At 37.3% G+C, this 21,220-nt stretch overlaps 1 protein-coding gene across 2 annotated transcripts in view; it reads right to left on the bottom strand.

Annotated features, from left to right (window-relative positions):
* Nucleotides 1–4,718: 4,718 nt before the first annotated feature.
* Nucleotides 4,719–21,220, bottom strand: part of NCAPG (non-SMC condensin I complex subunit G) — a 32,025-nt gene continuing 15,523 nt past the window's right edge. Inside the window, exons 11-22 of one of the 2 annotated variants that reach the window (XR_007766357.1) lie at nucleotides 21,030–21,209; nucleotides 20,456–20,566; nucleotides 18,173–18,292; nucleotides 16,369–16,605; nucleotides 15,859–16,040; nucleotides 12,932–13,106; nucleotides 12,355–12,516; nucleotides 11,298–11,469; nucleotides 6,504–6,596; nucleotides 5,963–6,041; nucleotides 5,348–5,425; nucleotides 5,036–5,101 (exon numbers count right to left, since the gene is read on the bottom strand). Coding sequence is in view for 1 of the 2 variants with exons in the window: in XM_050895685.1 (XP_050751642.1) it covers nucleotides 4,975–5,101; nucleotides 5,963–6,041; nucleotides 6,504–6,596; nucleotides 11,298–11,469; nucleotides 12,355–12,516; nucleotides 12,932–13,106; nucleotides 15,859–16,040; nucleotides 16,369–16,605; nucleotides 18,173–18,292; nucleotides 20,456–20,566; nucleotides 21,030–21,209 (1,638 nt within the window). In the remaining variant the exon portion in view is untranslated. Of the gene's footprint in view, nucleotides 5,102–5,347; nucleotides 5,426–5,962; nucleotides 6,042–6,503; nucleotides 6,597–11,297; nucleotides 11,470–12,354; nucleotides 12,517–12,931; nucleotides 13,107–15,858; nucleotides 16,041–16,368; nucleotides 16,606–18,172; nucleotides 18,293–20,455; nucleotides 20,567–21,029; nucleotides 21,210–21,220 lie in introns of both variants that reach the window. The other variant, XM_050895685.1, reaches the window with a different exon arrangement.

Raw genomic sequence — 21,220 nt, 5'->3', positions numbered from 1 at the left:
TATTACATTGATCTTGAAATTATCTTGTGTGATTTGGCTTTATATTACTACTAGCATTATTCATTTTGATGTACTTTTTCTTTTTTTAAATATAAAGTGTCACATCTGACCATCATGAAATTCTTGCAGTACAAATTTATATCAGAATCAGATGTTCCCCTTCAATAGTATTGTGATTTTTCTATGTTCTTTAAGTTGAATTATTATTTCCCAATTTTATTTTTGTGCACGAAAGTTAATATATTATGTAATTTGTGGCATAGGTCACCATGTAAAGATTTATGGTAATAACAATTCAAACAAATCTGTAACAGGTGGAGACCGACTACCTCAAAGCAAAGCAGTAAAAAGAAAAGGTAAATTATCCGAGGAGATCTCCTTCGCAAACGGATTGCAATGTATCGAACAACCAGTTTGTTTCTGCAGTATGCTTTCATCTTCATTTATCTTGAGAACTTCTGTGTGACAGTGTTTAATGACTGTAATGTCTAAAAGGAAGGCCACGCCTGCAGGAGAATCTCTTGAAAGATTGTCATTCAACACATCTGTATCTGCACTTTTTGAGGTTTCTGCTAAATGGTCTTTCTTCCCCTTTTGTTTTTATGAATTTATGCCTGCCACCAATTAAAATGGATGTAAATGCTCTTCCTATTTCATTTTTTTTCCCCGTATACTTTGGAAATTCAATGTAAACGTCAAAATTTTAAACTCTACTCAAAGAAGTAGTAAATGGTTGTAGCTGACTACATTGTAGACATTCCATGCTTAGATCAGCTTTAGCAAGGTTCATGTACTTCATTCATCAAAACTTTATTATTAATAGAGCTATAACAAAAGTGTTAGAATAAAACCATATGATACATTTCTCTTTTCTGGAGTCATACATTCAATAGCTAGAGTAGAGGTTTCTTAATTCAACTTATTAAGAAGTTATCTGTCCTTTACTTGCCAAGAACTAATTTTCCAGAAGGAAATTTCCTTGGAAGACACTGTGTTTTATAAAACAAAGGTTTTACGGATTCACTTAAAATTACCGTCTTACTTAAAGTGAAGATGCAGTTCTTCTTTACAGCAGTTTGTTGGTTTGCAGGTGCAATCCAGTAACTGAAATAAAAAGATTGTTGTGAATTCCGGTAAGTCTCGCAAGATCCCACAAGGATATTGAGTCACTGAACTGTCAGACAGTGCAGAACGTGATTAAAAGAATGAACATTCATCATCACGCCACACTGTCTAGAGGGGCGTTATGTATTCTCAACTATTTAATGCACTTGGATTCTATGGGGCAAGAAAGCCAAAAAGAAAATGAAACTTCCTGGAGTTGCCTTTAGTGGAGCCCCACCAAAGCACACAGAACAGTAAGGAGTCAGGGCTATCCAAAGAGGGACATAAAAACAGTCTTACAAGCAGTGGAACTAGTGCAGCCAGTATCTTGTTCGTGTGCCTGAAGGAGGAGATGCCACATGGATTTTCTCATTTCAAAGACCGAGTAAATACCGGAACCTTTCTGTTACGGACATGTCTCTCACCTCCAAGCAGCTGTCTGTTTTCATTAACTTTTAACAAGTACGATCCCTTCCTTTGTGTCATATTGAGTTTCAACTGGCTGATGAGTTCAGAAGTTTTCAGATGGGAGTCAGACACAGGCATAACCCAAGCTCACTAACCACTTCTTTAAGTCAGACAATAAACAACAAAACTAGAAAAATAAGTGTTCTTGGTGCAGCACTCACCCTTCGTCTTGCGATAGCGACCAGCCAAAGGAGACTTATCAAGAGAAAGTCTTTTAGTTTGTAGTCTGAAGAGACTGATGAGGCAAGCAAACAAAAACAATCGCAGAACTGGTTTTAAGAAACAAAAACCAGTGTAGGAATAAACATGGGATCACTTTAAGTTTGACAACAAATGACCACTGCTATTTTATCATTATTTAATATGGAATCAAGTCTAGGTCTAGTGTGGCTCATGTTTGACACCTTGTTGTGTTTAGCCAGCAAAAAGAGAGAGGATGCACAGTAACTGGTTCAGAGCAACAAAGAGGCTGGTTTTAAGTCAATTAGAATATTTTAGGGATTAAAACTTTTTTCCTTAATTAAGCAGCCAGGAAGTTAGGTACTTTCAATCCATAGAATTAAAGTAAATAAAAATTAGCAATGTTATTTTAGCTAGAAAGAGTAATGCATACTAAGTCAAGATTTTTTCACTGCAGGTAGTAAGATACTTCCAGACTTAGCAATTTCTCACCTTTGGATATACTCTGTTGCTACCATATGTGACTTTCTCAGAAAGTCAGCTGCATACATTTAAACCTTGATTATTGCTAATAATCAGCTTTGAAAAGCACAACACCCATCAGCTCACCCTACCCTGCAATTAAGCAGCCGTCCCTTCTCAAAAGAGGAAGTAATTTTGCAAGACCATACCCAATTTTCTGTTGCACAGAAAACCCTTCCCTTGACAGGGCGCAGGGCAGGGGAAGAGCCCAGAGGGGCTGGACGTTACCTGCCAGTTGCTGGTCAAGTTCCTAGCCTGAAAGAGGGTCACAGGGTAATTCAGGCATGGCAGCACCTCAGGAGGTCTGTAGTTCTACATCCTGCGCAAAGGCAGGCCGGCTGCGAGGTCAGAGCATGTTGTTCAGGACTGTATCTAGTCAGGTCTTAAACGCCTCCTAGGACAGCCTGCACAGCCTCTCCGGGCAACCTGTTCCAACTGTTCTCAACCTGTTCCACTGCCTTTTTCTCCTTATATTCTGGTCTGAGTTTCAACTTATGCCTATTGTTTTTTTGTCCTCCCATCATATGCAACAAAGAGCCTGGTTCCATCTCCTCAACAGACTCCTTGTAGGTAACTGGGGGTCCTCCCAACACCCGCAGGCTGAACAAGCCCAGCTCCCTCAGCCTCTCCCCATAGGGCAAGCTCTCCAGCCCCCTGACCAGCGTCGGGGCCTCCACTGAACTCACTCCTGTTTGTCAATGTCTGTCTTCTATTAATACACACCAGCGAAGCCATATCCACAGCAGAGACATCCACTGATTGCGAGGTGAATTCAGGGAAACCTGATCTTCTCAGTACAGCATTCCTAAGAGATGCCGGACGCAGAACCTGCCTATGTGGCAAGGCACGACAGAACAGCAAGAAGGCAAAACTGAAGGTCTTCAGTTCATTCAGGAAGGCGTTCCCAGAGAAACCTTTATAAATTTTTAATTGCTCCTGCTTTTCCTAGAAACTCATTTTAGATAAGAGTGGACTAGCAGCAGTTGTTGAAAGTGTATCAGTGGCAGAAGAGCAAACCACTCACGAGAGTGAGGGTGAGAGAGAACTTGTAACTGAAATAAAAAAAAAAAACCAAACCCTAAATTTTAAAGCGCAAGGGAAGCTCTGATTGACAATCAGCTGAGAAAAACTGAAATATATACTTCACCCTTTTGAACTATGTTCAGGCAGCATTCAAGGGGACAGACACTTGTCTGATCTCAAGTGGTTGCATGTACGCAAACTCACACTAGAACACAAACTGGGGATCTGAAGAAAAGAATTATCAAGAGGGAGCTCAGGACTTCAAAATTGTTTAAAATGATGAATAAAAATAATTCATCACAGTTACATAAGCTTCTGGATAGCAAATATCAGCAGAAAAGTGTGTCATGGCATTTTGTGGCTTGACAAGTTTCCAACAAAAACTGAAAGGGAGGAAAAGCAACACAATCCTGTCTGTTTTCTATATGCAAGCTTGAAAATAGCATAATAGTTTGGGCATTACACTTTGGGAGCGCTACATTTCACTTGTGTCCCTAAGCCATTTCTGAGAATTACCAAAGATCATTTACAGTACATTTACCTATTTTAAATGCAAGTTCCTTAGAAAGCTACATTCGGCATCAGTAGTTGAGATGCGCATGTCAAGCAATCGACCTGAGTTTTCTCTGACTGCCTTGGAAATTATCTATATTGTAACAAAGACAGACATGATTGACAGAGTGTTTCCAAACCAAAAACCTAGCATTTCCAGAGTGAATCTGCTCAGCCGCCAGTGACTACTACGTGCAGTTTAAAGTTAATCTTCTATTGTCTCTGTAAAACTCATGACTGTTCCTAGATATGTCGTCAGAAAAAAGTTTGTGAACTTGAAAGCTACAAAGAAATCACAATTGTATGCCACTTTAAAAAGACAGTACACAAACCTTATAAGGTATTTCATTTTTTGCCGTTTCTGTACTTCAGTATTCCTTTCCTTATTGGACCTTGGTTTCTACCACCAATATTTTTATGCTTTTCTAAAAGCACATTACTGATTTTATATAACAAGGTCAAGATCAGTAGCAGACTTCCAGGCTTATGTTTGTAAAATCAGTAACTCAATTTTACCATTTTGACATTATTTAAAATAAAGTGGACACATATCTGCAGGAAGCAGAATTCGCAATTAAGATTAATTCTATTTTACGTTCACATGAACAATAAGACCTGGTCAGCAGATGCACAGGCTAATAAATGAAGAAAGTAGGTGCATTAAAGGTATGTACATTCAAAATTACTGCCATCACAAGCAACCACTCTGGGTCAAACATTCTCTCTGAATAATGTTAAATATCAAAACAGCTTTAAGTCTTAAGTACTTACCACCAACAGCAATTTTTATTTGCAGATAAAAAGCATTCTTCTCTATAAAGAAAAAACCAAAACAAAACCAAAAAAACCCCCAAGTTTTGTTCAGGTAATATTTTAATATGTTTTTATTACATGAATGATGGACTTCATATTGGGAAAATCATCAAAAGCATCTATTTAAAAAACTTAAAAGTTCCTAGAAAAATTTAAAAAAGTTAAAAGTTAAAAAAAATTAAAAGTTCCTAGAATTATAAATGATCATACCATAAAAAGAGTTAAATATGACTAACAACAGAACAAATCTTCTTTTTCAAGTCTGATGTTAACTACCAGCATTAGCAAAGGACACTTTCTCTCCTTTTGTCTTCATTGATCTGCTTCCCTATTCAAAAGTCTTGAAAGATTCATTCTTGTTTTTTCAAGTGCCACTGTTTTTGCTCGTCTTGAAGGCCTTGAACTTGACATTGGGACCGATTCTGGAATTTCATCACCACTGAAATGTAAAATATTTTAAAGTAAGGCCAAAAAGACTAAGCAAACTGAAGTTTTTATATTAACAAACTTGAAACATGGTCTTAAAGAGCAAAAGTACTTCTTACTAATTATAAACTTTATTTTTGAGAGGAATATATCAATGTTTTCCAAGTGATATAGCAGTATCAGTAAAGATAACCAAGTGTTAGCAGTTACAAAATAAGCAAAACCCCCAAAAGATTAGGTGGTATCAAAGTAAACACACCGAATAGGCAAACAGGAATGATTGACCCTGGTCACCGTCAAGTCTGTGGATTACTTGCTTGAGAAAGCGTGAGCACAGCTGAAAATTGCCAAGATAATGCCATTTTAATGCTTATATCCTACAAGAGCATAAGGGAAGGAATGCATTGTGTATATTCACTTATCAATCATTTCTAGAAGATTATCAATTACATGTTGAAAAACAAGCAACAAAAATGTGGACGGAGAAAAAGAATTTAAATAAAAACCAAAAAATTTGATTCCTCCACAGAACAGTTATTAAAAAAAGAAAAAGTGATTGGAAGAAGAGTAATAATGCAAACCAGAGATCTAACTTTTGTCTGCTAGAATGTATGTTACCTCTACGCACAAAAGGTATGTTTAAAAAAAAAAAAAATTACAGGCTTTTAGGCAATGATAATAAAATGTGAAGTTGTCAAACCTGCTATTGTTTCAAAAGTACCAGTTCAAAGAAATTTTTTTTCTTAAATATTTTTATGTGTATTACAAATAGAGGATATTAAAGATGCAGGTTTTGGGAAAGAAAAACATTTGAATTAAATTTCCTTGCTAGGACAGACATCATGGTTTTGATGGTGGAAAGAAAAGGATTTACCTTTCACTACCGCATTTTACAGTTGTGCCAGTTTTTCTTCTGCTCACAGACCTCGCTTCTGCTGCTGCTTTCCGCTGTCCTAGGTATAAGCAAAAGTCCCTTTTCATATCACAATACCATTTATTTTCTTAAACTAGTTTTGTATCTTTTTTCAGTGTTTGATATTGCATTGGAACATATAAATATGCAGTCACCACAGATAGAATGTGGTGACAAAACAAAACCAACAACAAAAAAACCACAATGTACCACTTCTCCCATAAACACCTATACGTTACTGTAAATGATTGTGGCCAAACTATCTTGAAATCCTGTAGTCAGACTGTTTTTTCTTTTTTAAATCTGTATTGTTGGGAGAGGCTAACAGCACAAAAATTTCCACAAAACACACTATTTTAATTTTTTAACAAATAACATTTTACAAACTACAAAGGAGTATGAAGACTGAATAGTTTTTATATCTATATGTTCACAAAAAGTTAGTATGAAATTATTTTATTAAAAACAACTAGTATTGTAGCCAGAAAAAGCTAGTGCATACCTTTGCCAGCTTTGTTTCTTGTGGATTTCAATTTTGCAGTTGCTTTACTTTTAACTTCATTAACTGGAGTATGAAGAGCATCTTTATTATTTTCTGTTAAACAGAGTAGCACATGCAGAAATCATAGATAATCAACTTTTAATTTATCTTAAGTACCAGTATTTTAAATTTTGGCTGTTATATAAAAAAGCCACACAATTTTAACTCCACTTTTTCCTTAAACTAGAAGTTAGATAATAAGGCTAGAAGGAAGCTTAAAATGTCACTAAGCTATAACCCTGCCCCAACATAGGTCAATCACATGTAAACTATTCCTGACAATTGTTTAGCCCCTTCCATTGTGTCATAAGTCAAGCAGGTGGGGTGGAAGACCAGCTTGGCTGAACAGGGAACTCCTCGTGAGCTCAAGAGGAAAAAGAAATTGTATGATCTCTGGAAGAAAAGTCAGGCTTCGCAGGAATATCACAGAGCTCTGGTTCATATATGCAGGGAGAAAACACGAAAGGCCAAAGCTCAATTAGAATTGAAACTGGCCAGTGTTGTGTCAGATAACAAGAAGGGCTTTTTAAAGCATGTTAAAAGCAAGAGGAGGTTTAAAGAAAACATTGGACTGATACTTGTTGAAGATGGTCACCTGACTAATAGGAATGAAGAAAAAGCGGAGGCATTCAATGCTTTTTTTGCCTCAGTCTTTAATAATACTGATGGACCTCGGGCTGCCCAGTCCTCTGAGTCGGAGGACCATGAGTGTAGGAACAGTGACTTTCCATTTGAGGACACTGAAATTCTAAGGGACCAGTTGTATCAGCTGAATGTCCACAAGCTGAATATGAGCCGGCAGTGTGCATAGTTGGCCAAGAAGGCCAATAGTATCCTGGGTTGTCTCAAGAAATAGTGTGGCCAGCGGGACTAGGGAAGCGATCGTCCCTTTGTACTCTGCACTGGTGAGGCCGCACCTCAAATACTGTGTTCAGTTTAGGGCCCCTCACGACAAGAAAGACATTGAGGTGTTGGAGCCCATCCAAAGAAGAGCAATGAAGCAGGTGAAGGGTCTAGAGAACAAGTCCTGTGAGGAGCAGCTGAGGGAACTGAGGTCGTTTAGTCTGGAGAAAAGGAGGCTGAGGGGAGACCCTATCGCTCTCTACAACCACCTGAAAGGAGGCTGTCGCAAGGTGGGTGTCAGTCTCTTCTCCCAAGTAACAAGTGAGAGGACAAGAGGAAATGGCCTCTAGTTGCACAGGGGAGGTTTAGATTGGATATTAGGAAAAATTCCTTCACTGAAAGGGTTGTCAAGCACTGGAACAGACTGCCCAGGGAAGCGGCTGAGTCACCATCCCTGGAGGTATTGAAAAGATGTGTGGATGTGGCATTTCGGGGCATGATTTAGTGGTGGGCTTGGCAGTGTTAGGTTTACAGTTGTGTTGGAGACATGGACGAGAAACAAAACAAAGGATGCTACTTAGTTAACGAGGTACAACCTTGAGAAGAGAAACAAGATGACACCATAAGTCAGCCGGGTAAAGAAATACCAAGATAAGCACAAGGGCAACCAAAGAGCTACTTGAACTTTGAGTGAACTATCCTAATTAACATAATAGAAAACCCACCCTCGGGAAGGGAGAGCCCCCTGCCAACAGAAACCCCTTCCTCACAGAACATGCACAGTAAAAAAGGAGGATGCTGCGACTTTAAGTGGAGATGAGGCTTGCGAGAACCAATAGGAACAAGGGTAACTGAGCGAAACTGTAAAAGTACTGATAACTGTTGCTCAAAATGTATAAGATGCTTTACTGTGTGTTAACCGGGTGTGCCAGCTTTGTGGAGTTACCACCTAGCACCCATCTCTGTGCAGACATGAAATAAACAAATATCTCAACTCTGTGTGTTAATCGGGTTTTTTGCACACCGGGTAAAAGAATCCTGATTTTTGGGACAACAGTCAGACTCAATGATCTTAAGGGTCTTTTCCAACCTAAATGATTCTATGATTCTAAGTCCGTGGGGCCTGATGGGATTCATCCCAGAGTACTGAAGGAGCTAGTGGATGTTATGGCAAGACCCCTCTCGATCATCTACCAAAGGTCTTGGGAGTCTGGGGAGGTCCCTGCTGGCTGGAAGCTAGCCAATGTTATTCCAATTTACAAGAAGGGCATGAGGGAAGACCCAGGGAACTACAGACCTGTTAGTCTAACCTCAGTTCCTGGAAAAATTACGGAGAAGATCATACTGGGTACTAGTGAAAAGCATTTAAAGAATAATGCAATCATCAGGCACAGTCAATATGGGCTCACAAAGGGAAAGTCCTGTTTAACTAATTTGATATCCTTCTATGATAAGGTCACCTGCTTAGTGGATGAAGGGAAGGCAGTAGATGTAGTTTTTCTGGATTTTAGTAAGGCTTTTGATACTGTCCCTCACAGCATCCTTCTGGACAAAGCATCCAACTGTGGGATGAGAGGGTTCATGGTGCACTGGGTGAAGAACTGGATGAAGGGCAGAGCTCAAAGGGTTGTAGTGAATGGAGCTACATCTGGCTGGTGACCAGTCACCAGCGGTGTTCCTCAGGCTTCAATTCTAGGGCCAGTTCCGTTCAATATAGTTATCAACGATCCGGATGCAGGAGTTGAATGCACCGTTAGCAAGTTTGCTGATGATACCAAACTGGGAGGTCCCGTTGACTCTCTTGAGGGACAAGAGGCCTTGCAGAGGGATCTAGATAGATTGGAGCATTGGACAATCATTAATGGGATGAAATTTAACAAGACCAAATGCCGGATTCTGCACCTAGGACAGAGTAACTCCAGGCACAAGTATAAATTGGGAGAGGAGTGGCTGGAGAGCAGCCCGGCAGAAAGGGATCTGGGGGTGCTGGTTGACAGTAGGCTCGATACAAGTCAGCAGTGTGCCCTGGCAGCCAAGAGGGCAAACCGCATCCTGGGGTGCATCAAGCACAATATAACCAGCCGGTCAAAAGAGATGATTGTCCCACTGTATTCAGTGTTGGTGCGGCCTCACCTTGAGTACTGTGTGCAGTTCTGGGCCCCACAATTTAAGAAAGATGTTGGGGTACTCGAATGCATCCAGAGGAGGGCAACAAAGCTGGTGAAAGGGCTGGAAGGAATGTCCTATGAGGAGCAGCTAAGGACTCTGGGCTTGTCTAGTTTGGAGAAAAGGAGGCTGAAGGGTGACCTCCTTGCTCTCTACACCTTCCTGAGGAGGGGAAGTGGAGAGGGAGGTGCTGATCTCTTCTCCCTGGTATCCACGGATAGGATGCATGGGAATGGTTCAAAGCTGCACCAGGGGAGGTTTAGACTGGACATTAGGAAGCATTTCTTTACCAAGAGGGTGGTCAAACACTGGAACAGGCTTCCTAGAGAGCTGGTCAATGCCCCAAGCCTGTCAGTGTTTAAGAGGCATTTGGACAATGCCCTTAATAATATGCTTTAATTTTTGCTCAGCCCTGAAGTGGTCAAGCAGTTGGACTAAATGATCGTTGTAGATCCTTTCCAACTGAAATATTCTGTTCTAGTCTTAAAGTTTCTAACAATTTTAGGAAATCTTTCTTCAGCAATCTCTGTTATTGCTAGGAAGCTTTTTTCCTAACGTCAAATCTAAATCTCCTTTGCAGCAATTGAAGGACAAAAATAGTTTCTGTTGCCCTTTTTGCTGACAGCTATGATTTACAAATTTGAAGTAGTAAATGCTGCTCTATTTTTAATGATCCCAAATGTATTTGGGGAAGGGTGGGAGAGGGGAAGGGAACAATGCTTTTCTCCTACAGCCTGCTTTTAAAAATTGCTCAAAAATCCTCTTTCATGAGAAATTCATACCAAAAAGTGTTATCAGATGTTAGCAGAAAACAGTACACTTATTTTCTCAAAAGCATACTTCCAACTTCCCATCCAATTAATATTTGGAGACATAAACATAGAAGATATAAGAAATTAAAGTATTAGAGACTTCCAGAAACAACAGATGAAAGCCCTGAAATAACCCACTAGAAAATATAAACAAATAATTAAAAGGAATGTTAAAAGAAAATGTGATCTGCTTAAAACAGTTGCATGTCAATCTTTGCTTCACTGCTGCAAGCAAACCTGAACAAGTTTCATCCAATTGCTTTTCTGCTGAAAAATGTTATACTTTCTATGCCACCAGCACAATGTACACTGCTAAGGCACATGCAGCTGCATAAGCTGTGCAGGCAGTGGAAAGTCTTCCAGACGCTTCCACTTCAAGCTCTTAAATAGCAATAAAAACAAATCTGGCTCCAACATATGAGCTTATAACAAGGACAGACCGGTGTCAACACTAAAGATATCAGCCATATACTGCTATAATACAGTCTGCAAGAAGCACAGGCATGGTAACTCCAAAGTCTAAAAACCTCACAAAGTACTTGTTTCTTCCTCCAAGTTAGCGAGTCACATTCTAAAGATGAGTTAGTCGGCACTAGTATTTAGCAAGCATACGAGTGTACCAAACAGCTAAAAAAAAAAAAAAAAAAAAAGCCCATTTTAATACTGTCTTTGTTAAAAAGAAAGAGCTGCAGGGCAGAGTGTAAGACTCAAAATACAGCACTGGTTATACTAGAGTAATACAGAGAATAAGAAAACACTGAATCTGATCAAAAAGCAATGAAAAATGGAAAATACTTCAGTACAAATATTTTAAACTGTATGCATATTTACTAGATGTTACCTTTTCCCATTTTTTCAAAAAGCAAATTAATTTAATGGAGGAAAACTAAAACTTATTTTCATACATATCTAAACAAGTCACTCAGTTGTATACCTTCTTCATTTTGAATAGTATTTTCAGATAATGTGATGTCAGTTTCCTGTGTCCTTTCAGAGAGGCCTGTTTCCTCAGTCCTTTCAGAGTGGTCTTTGCCCACATTAGGATCTTTGGTCAAGTTCATCTTGATCTTCTCAATAGCTCTTTGACACAGTTTATCTTTCACTTTCTGGAGAAGAGACATTTAATGTTAAATGCTACTTAATTTTACAACTATTTCTTTTATCCATTAAATTTACCCACTAATAGGATTAGTTAAATTTACTCTACGAAGGATACAACATGTGACATGAAAATGATCAGTCGAGTTGAAAGGATAAGCACTTTCTCCATCAACACCAGGCATGGAAACCCCAAAATACCTTTTTTTTTTTTTTCTTCTTTAAAGGAAACCTAAAAAACATTAAAGCAACTGAACCTTTCCATCTGAGTCCTGGAGCATAGCTGCCTCTGGATGATATGCCCATAGTGGATCAGCATTCTTTTCAACATTTCTATATATCATTGTCTTCCTCCATCACACTCCCAAATTTTACTTTATTTTTTCCATATTAATAAAAGCATCAATGTAAAAACTTTCACATCACTGGTAATCCCTTCCCACTTCATCTTAAATCAAGCACCCTTTTCATGTTGCCTAATGATCTTAGAGTTACATTGTAAGTTTAGGCGTAAAATTTCAGCTATTAATAATTAACTAAAGATAAGCCATCCAAACTGTAAAAGCCTTAATAATGAATTTTAACATAAAAAAAATTAACTACACCACAGTTATCAAAAGAACTTACTGTACTGAAATGTGTCAAGTTGGGCACACTGTTTCAACACTGGTTTTACTATCTATGGGAGCTGAAATACGTAAATTATACAGTGATATCAGCTCAGATTTTTGTAAATGACTCATCAAAAATTCATTTTCAAAGACTGATTAAAAGAGAAATTCCAGTCACATTGTCACTGGCACTTCATTGTCAAGGCACTTAATTTTTAAGCGTATCAGAATATTAGATTGCTAATGATTGAAAAAGTAAGAACCATGTTATTTATGTACTACCTCTAGAATCTCATTGAGCAGAACCAGAAGGTTCTCTGTGGAAGAACTACTGAGTTCCAGTGAATTTAAAGCTTTTGCGTAAATACGAACATCTGGTGCAGTTGGGTCCATCAAGATTTCATTGCAAATTTTCATTGCTAAACTATCATGCACTGTTAAGTCCTGTAAAGGAAAGAAATCAGATATCAAAAGTTTTTCTGGGAACTATTTACAAAAGACAGCAATGAGATAATTCTGATTTAAGCAGCTAATAACTAATATTTTACAGAGTAAACATTTTCCTAAAATGCAGTACTTTGAGTACATACACCAACTGATTTTTATAAATACTTTTCCCAATATAGAAAATAGCCATGGTGCAAGTTCCTACTAGCATTTTTTAATTGTAAGAGGGAGAGGAAATTGGGGGGAGGGGAGGTCAAGCTAAAAGATTTCATTACCTGAACAGTCACTCATTTAATCCAGCTTCTGACACTAGGAATCTCAGAGAGGCCCAGACAGCTAGCAGTAAGTGAAGGGGGTCAGTTCATAATCTCTAAACACAAATATTGCTTTCCTCCAGTTTAACACACTGTACCTGATAGTCCTGAGACTTTTTAGACTGAGGTTTCAGTCCACTTGGTCTGGTCAGGTCCACTAACAGTTCAGAAACATTACTGATATCTATTTCAGCCAAAGGTGAAGTTGCAGGAGCATTTAACAGTGTTTGCAGAGTTGGAAGATAAGCTTCTTCAAAGCATTCCTGGTTAGACCTGTTCCAATTGAGTCAAACATTAGTAGCATAGTGAGACAAAATTAAACCCTAATTCACCCCTAAATTTTCTCTTCTATGATTAAGGTTCGCAGACCCATTACAATACATCAATCAAAGCAAAGTGGGAGCAGCCAACCTTGGTAGGGACAGCCAGCAGGATCAAGATATCAAAACTGCTTCACAGAACCAATTTCTTTTAAGTTTTAGTACATGGTATTTCAAGTAAGTTTTAAGTAACACTTCCTGCCTCTGAACAGTTTGAAAGTTCATCCTTACTACTGAAAACCTAACTGATATGTACAGACATATTCTCTTTTAAGGGACAAAAATACATTTCTCTAAATCTTTTATTTAGATTAATCTGTCTTCTGCACATTTCTCCTTCCTGCTAGCATTTTTCCTTGGGATACTTTTCATTGTATAAGAAAGCAAGGAAGCCTGGCAAAAAAAAAATGCAGTGGTTAACAAGATTTTTGGAAGAAATACTTGTGCTTTCTTTTCTCAGAAGAGTTAATAACTCCTGCCAAGCAAGCCTAAAAATCATGTTGCACTTGATTCTGCAGCAAGTTGTCTAAAAGTGTAGTTCCACAAGACAGTTCAAAACAATTTAAAAGGTAAGGTGTCAAAAAGTACAAGGTACTAGTTGGTGAAGTGGAGCCTTTTTTGTTTCTGATACTTGTTAACCTTCTATTTGAACCCAAATAACTACAGGAGAAAACTAAGAAAGTGAATAATTTCAAAAAAGCAGATTGTTTGCTGCTGGATTATTGAGCCAAATCAGCTGACCAAAAGACCTTTTGAGCACTAAAACAGGAGCAAGAGAGAACGGAAGCAAGAACTCTCCCTTTCAGCAGCTGTAAGGCTTTAGATTGGCTCAAGCATAACTGAAGTATCATTCAGATTATTTCCTGTAAATTAAAAAAAAGTCTACTAGCATATAGGTACAATGCAGAACTTTCTTCTCTTAGGCTGCTAGAGAGTTTATTACTCTTTAGAAAACATTCCATGAATAAGAATTGTTCACTGGTTACAGGATCCTGTCCCTGTTATTAGCATGCCATGCCACTCTATTGACATGACAGAATATTTATAGAAGTCAGCATCAACATTTTTTTCCTCAGAGTCCAAATATTTAGTTTCAAAAAGTAAGCTTCTTGATTGTATCTGTGACCAGATGGAGAGGTTAACAGAGCAGCACCCAGAAAACAAATGGAATTTTAAAATTCGCTGAGAGATCAGTACCAAATTAGGTATGAACCTCAGCCAAATCTCATTCATTACCTGAGTTTTCCTTTTCTGAATGGCAACTTTGCAGACAGTTCTGAATTACACATGGTAATTAATAATTCTCTTCTGAAAATACAGTACTGGTAAGCAAAGACACTCCACGATTCATCTTAAAATGAACTGTTTGTGATCCAGAATGTAGATAATGTTTTGAGACAGAAAATTAATGAGGTTTCCTAACTAAACAGAGATTCCAAATCAATGATCCAGACTAAGATTTAGGATTTTTTTTCCTCCACTGATTTTTCCAATTTTTGCTTAAAGCATACACCATGTTTTTCTTTCCAAGAAAAAGATCATCTATAAGGTGCCAGAAGGAGTTGCCTCATTTGCAAATGACTTTGAAATACACAGAATTACTCAGGTGGGCAATCATTAGGACTCATTTAAAAAAAAAAAAAAAAAAAAAAAGAGAGAGAGAGAGATTCACAGGGTCAGAAGACAACATTCACAGGTAAAAGATTATCAATGTTAAAAGCTTAAATTCATTACCCAATATCAGAGATACTGAAAGCATATGAAATTAGTTTTTCTGTTACTTATTTTCAAAAGAATTTAAGTAGGGAAAACCCCATTCTGGAGGAGACTGGGTATTATTCTTTCTTTTTTTTCCCCTCACAACAGCAAAAATACATTTGTTTGGGTTTTTTTCCTCTCCAAACCAACTCCCCTTTGAACTACTCCCCTTAATGTGACAATTTATAGGCCACAAAAAATTTAATTTAATTTGGTTTGGAAAAATAGATAAGGTAATATATAATACACCTAAATTAAATCTTAACCATAAAAAAAAAGCAGATAAAAACTCAGCTAGTTCAGACTGGCTAAAACCACTAGCAGCAACTGAAAAGTAAGTTAAACATTTTTTTCTTTGAGCAAATGAAAGGAGATGAGAATTACTATTGAAGCTCCTATCCCCTTACATAAGCTCTCTACCTCCTTTGTCCACTACCAAAATAAGCAGGAGATTTTGAATCTGCTGTGAATTTAGACTGGAGTATTCTTTGGTTAAAAAACAAAACAAAAACAAAACCCAAACCACAACCAACAAGCCTGCTGCTTTGATATCTGCTGGGCACCAATTATTTTCTTTTGAAGCATTCCTGCTAGCTACTTTTTAGTTACACTTCAAAGTCTACCTGCAGTGCTCAACAGCATAAATAAGTAAAGCACATCTTTTTAAATTTATCTTTTATTCAGTATCTTGAAGAACAGTTTCAATTATAGGCTTAGGAAAGAAAAAAAAGTGGAAGGCCACAGGGTAAGAGGGAATTAATGGAAAGTCTTGAGAATCGTCATAGATTGAGATGATGTACATTCAAAAGTAATATGCATAGGAGGCTGAACTAGATGTTTAGGTCTAATTTACATTTGTGCAATTTCTACTTGTGCAAGATTGAAAAAGGTTCCTAAAGCTGCTAGACCAATGTATATTTTCACATAATAATTTACAAAGGCCATACCTATTTGCATAAGCAAATAAAGGGAAGAAAACTCCTAGACAGTGTCTAAGCCGAGTATCCTCTTCAGTCACAGGATTATACCACAACAAAATAAGACGAGAAAGAAGCTTGGCACTAATCAGCCTCCCAGAGAACATCAGTTTGGCTATGCCTTCTGCAGCTTCTGTCCTAAGTTCTGAAAACTGAAGAAAGAACTGATCATACACACAACACACCAACCACGGGATTTTTCACTAATACTTTATAATAATAGTCTACGTCCTATTTTGCCAATCAGTTCTCTACATTCACTTATTTCCACCTGCACAGAATTCAAAGCTAGCTCAAGAGTAACATTAGTCTGTATCAGTGACAAAGTTGTGGCCATTTTCTAGGACAACTATTTTAACATTAGACCATTAATTTCAATTACACATCATGTAATATTCACATGCAACCTAATGGGATGGTAAACCTTCTGCAAAAATAATTTTAAAACAAAACTAAGGCAAATTTTATAGTATTTCTTACCTCACTGTCTAAGAAACCAGAAAGAAGCTGCAGGAGGCTGTGAATTGTAGCAGTCTCTTCTTCCTGCTCTATTGTTTCACTTTCTTTCTCACAATATTCAGTTCTAATGCGTGCGTCTTCACTTTGAGAGTCATTGCCTCTTCTGGCTTTAAATGGCTCAATCCCAAACACCATTAGTTGATCAAAGATTGCCTTTAAAGCACTGAGCTTTACCTTTATATTATCTATTTGTAAAACCTAGGTTTAATAAGGAAAATACATACATCATCTTACAGTAGACCACCAATGTTCACATTAAGCATAATAAGATTTTTTGCTTTAATACGATTGTTTAATTTGGGAAACTTTTTATAGTACTTGGGACAAATTTCAGACTTTAGGAAGGTGTGATACGAGTTTAAACCTGAATTTGTAATACAGTCTAGGAAATAATTTATCAAGTCATCTATGCAATTTCCATTACATAAAATCAATTGAATTTCACTCACGGAGTGAGCATGCATGTGTGAGATATAATTTTATTGTTCAACTTCTAAACAGACATTGGACAAACAGAGAGTCTATTTGCCTATAGTAGCTCCATAGTGTTAGGCACTACAGAAAAAATACATAAGACAATCCCTGCTCTGAAATACTGTATAGCTTAATTAAAATAAGCAGTATGTAAAAAGACAGCAGGGAGCAAGATAGTAATAAAAGTCAAAGTTGCATAGGTTACTCTATGTATTATAGTTCAAATTAACATTCAAATAAAACCATACATCGAGGGTTAGCCTAGAGATCCTAGATCTGTTTAGCCCAACACCCTGCTTTTGATGGCAGCCTACACAAAGAATATGGGGTTTAGTACCTACAGAAATTAATTACTTAAGTCTAAAGTCTAAGTTGCTAAAACAACTGAAATCCTCCCTAAACAAACAAACTGATTTTTAATGAGACATACTCAAAGGCAAATTAAAAGCAACAGTATATGCTAACTTTTTAGGAACCCAAAGTTCTCCTACTATGGTGACTGACAGCTCTATCATCTTGTCTGAGCCAAGCATATCATCTCAACGCCTGCTGTCAGTTCTCTTGAGTGTGTACATGAACACGCTCTTAATAAAGCATGATGGCCACTTACACTTCTCTCAAAGCCAGGGTCTGAAAAGTTAACAATAGTGTCATCTTTTACATAATTAGCTCAGCATCAGAACATTTACCACAAAGGTGGGAGATGTGGGTATTATGGCATCCAACATGTTCCATATCCATAGATGTTTGGCCATGCTATCGTTTGTTGGTTTGAATATTGCTTTAACCTCTAATTAACAACTCTTCCTTAATCCATACAAAATTAATAATTCAGAAATTAAATCAGACACCCAAGATCACAGGTAAGTATGTAACAGAAACATAAAAACAATCACAGTCACATTTTTAGTTTGGTTTCCCAAGGAAGGCTTACAGAATCCTACAGCTTCTCTTTCCTACGTTTTAATAACAAATACATGACTGATTTCACCCAGATTTGGAAGAGAAAGTGAGACCTTACAGATAAAGAATTCCTACAAACTTTCAAGACAACAGGTGACCTTACAAAGGAAAGGCATGCTACTACCAAGATACAATATAAGCTTGAATATTATTAGACATCAGAAAAATCTACATGAAACCACACTCTCCAGAACCAGATCTTTAGGAAATCAGGAATCACTGGTTCTCAAATAACATAACTGTGTAGAACAGCTTGTTATAGATACAAGAGTAGTTTTATTTACTAAGTCACACAGACCATTGTTCCATTTCCCATCAGACATTTTACCTGTAACAGCAATGCAAGCTGTTGTCGGGCAAATTCTTTGTTCTGAAGGGCACAGCAACCCAAACACAGAACTGCCATATTTCTCACAGCTGGATGAACATTAGTTATGCCAGGAAGTATCTGGAAACAATAATATTAGACTTCATAGTTGAAATACATAAATTGAAAATAAAAACCTGACTACTAAAATGTGCTTCCCCTGTAACTAAAAATAATTTAGTTTGATACAGGATTGGAAAGTGGTAACTACTATATACTCTGTTTATCTAGATATACACAGAAGCAGACTGAGTATGCTGTTTGAAATCAGCAATAAAATAATGGCAAAAATCACATGAGTGTTTTGCTTTGTGTTTGGTTTTAATAAATATTTGTTTTCAAACAAAGCTGAGTTGACCACTTATTGTGAAATAAAAAAAAAAACCACACCGCACAACAACAAACCTACACATTTCTTCATAACAGACATTAGCATTCTTGTAGAGAAACAAAACCCAGTTCCAAGTTGCAAAATACAGATGCCACTTTCATGTACTTGGAATAGTTTTGAGAAGACAACGGTAAAAATCCACACAAAAGAAAAGCCAGACTAGATACAAGGTGAACGCTACAATGGCATCATTTTATATTTTTGCATTTACTAAAGAGTTCAAGTTTAAACAACAACAAATAAGATATCCCAAATAACGTAATATGTGAAAATCCAGCAGGAACAACCATACAAAAGCAGGATCTTGGAGAAAGAAAAGTGGAATAAACAACAAATGTGAAAGTTAAAGAAGGACCTAATGAAAAAGAAAAGGTTTCTGGGGGACATGTCAACACTAATTAGGATTTCTAAGAATACTTCTATACATCTGAAAGAAATCAGGTGTGGTTCCACTACATTTAAGCTAATCTAAATTGGTGTTGCAATTTTCTTTGCAGTTTGAATTCTAAGAATGCCCATATTGAGTCAGGTCATCTAGCCCATTGTCTCATTATCAAAAAAGATCAAAACCAAATTCCTGTAAAGTATTACATAAACAGACTAAGTAGATACTTCCCAAGAATTCTTGTCAAGGTCCCAACAATTTGCAACTGAGACACAGCAGAGCTGGGAGGCTGTTCCTATCTACCTAATCATTCCATAATATTTATTTTTCTTGAACTTGCTCAGTCTTCCTTGAAACTTATGCAAGTGTTCACCATGCACACATCCTGCGACAAGGAATTCCACAGATTACATATTATGTGAAGAATCAACTCATTTCATTTGTTTTGAGCTTGCTAGTTGCTAGCTTTACGGGGTGATCAACCAATCCTTATTCACTTTCTCCATAACACTCATGTCTTATGACTTCTGCCCTCTCTCAGACCCTACCCTTAAGTCCTCTCTTCTCCAGGTTACGAAGAGGTAACATATTTAGTCATTCTTCATAGAGAAGTCATTCCATGCTTTTCCTTGCTGCCCTTCTCTTGGCCACTTCCAATTCAAATATAAACTTTCTAGATAGATGGGATAAGAATTGCACAGAGTATTCAGATGTGGGCGCACCATTCATACAATGGCATATTACTTTTTTTCCATTTTGTTTGCACACTCAGTAACAGTTTGAAGTCTGTGATATTTAGAAACGTTCATCTTAAAATCCATACTCTTCCCAACGAAAACTAGGAAGTATATCTTGTAGACTATAAAAGGCCTATAATGCCACTGCCTTATTTTTCAATACAGAAATATTTTGCTCTTCAAAGGTGCTAAGAAAACAGAGGGGTGCGGGGGGAATCCCCCCAAACATCTTTCCTTGTACATGGAAGGGATGAAAGAAAGATCTATATGAGTTCCAGTCTTACCCAGATGAAAAGCTTTTGACTAGCAAAAAAACCAACCAAACAAAAATCCTGAAGTTCTCTATTAGAGATCTCATAACTTTGGCTGATAGAAAATCCAAGTACTTAAAGTACCAGCAAGGGTGGTAAGCAGATGCCTAAGCACCACACTTGGCACAATGTAACTCAGCACTGTCCAACACTGTCATACATTAGTCAAATATTTACCATATTCCTGTTTTATTTTAGTATCTCTCTGCCACAACCAGTTCTGGCATAGGAGCTCAGAACAGCATATCTGCACTGCACCTCCAAGACACTAGGTTCTGGGAAGGCTTAAAAGCACCAGACAAAACTACAGATACAGCAAAATGATTGTGAAATAATCACAAACCATCCTGCCAGTGCCTAAGGGCCAGCTATGATGTATCCATTTTTATTATAATGTAAACAGTATTTATTCCTACATACCAGAGATTCAATGATTTCATTAATGGTTGGACCAATTCCTTTAGAAAGGGACATGATCTTCAGAAGCTCATAACACATCATCAGACACTTCAACAGTGTTTCAGGATCATTCTTCAAGTGGGTCAGGGAAAAGAGAAAAACATTATTAATACAAATGGTGGCTGTGATAAGGAGAATGGGGACATTAATCATAATTTTTCCCTACCCAAATAAACATTTCCTGTCCACTACACATTTGTTGTGCAAGAATATTAATCAAAATCTGTCTCTAAACTATGATGAAAAGAGATTCAGGTTCATGTTTTCAGTTAGTTAAGAGTAAAAGCAGTAAAAACAAGACCATTTTAGAATTCTTTAGTTACTCAAGGACAAAAGAGCAGTTTAACTGCAATTCATTTTTTGCTTGAGTATACTATCAGCTTCTATACATGCAGAAGGAGAATACTAATGCCATAAATGTTCATTTCCAATTTTAAAAATTTAGATGATACAAGGCCAAACTACGCTTTCTTTTAAAACTATGAATAAACATCAAAACATAACCAGCACTTAGGAATACAGGAAGGGAAGAGACCTTCTCCACACGCATTTCTTTAATTTCAGGTTGCTCTGCCTCTTTTATCAGATCATTTTTTCTGTGTTCCAACTCAGTTATTTTCTCTTTTAATACTGATGCTCTGTTAAAATCCTGCAGAGTAATGCACTCTTCCAAAGCTTCTTTTGCTTCAAAAAGTTTCACTTTTATTTCAGCCAACTGAAATACAA

The sequence above is a fragment of the Gymnogyps californianus genome, chromosome 4 (assembly GCF_018139145.2).
Source record: "Gymnogyps californianus isolate 813 chromosome 4, ASM1813914v2, whole genome shotgun sequence".
In the NCBI taxonomy this organism is placed as follows: Eukaryota; Metazoa; Chordata; class Aves; order Accipitriformes; family Cathartidae; genus Gymnogyps; species Gymnogyps californianus.
Note: the sequence above shows the minus strand (reverse complement) of the source record. Positions and strands in the feature narration are given on the sequence as shown.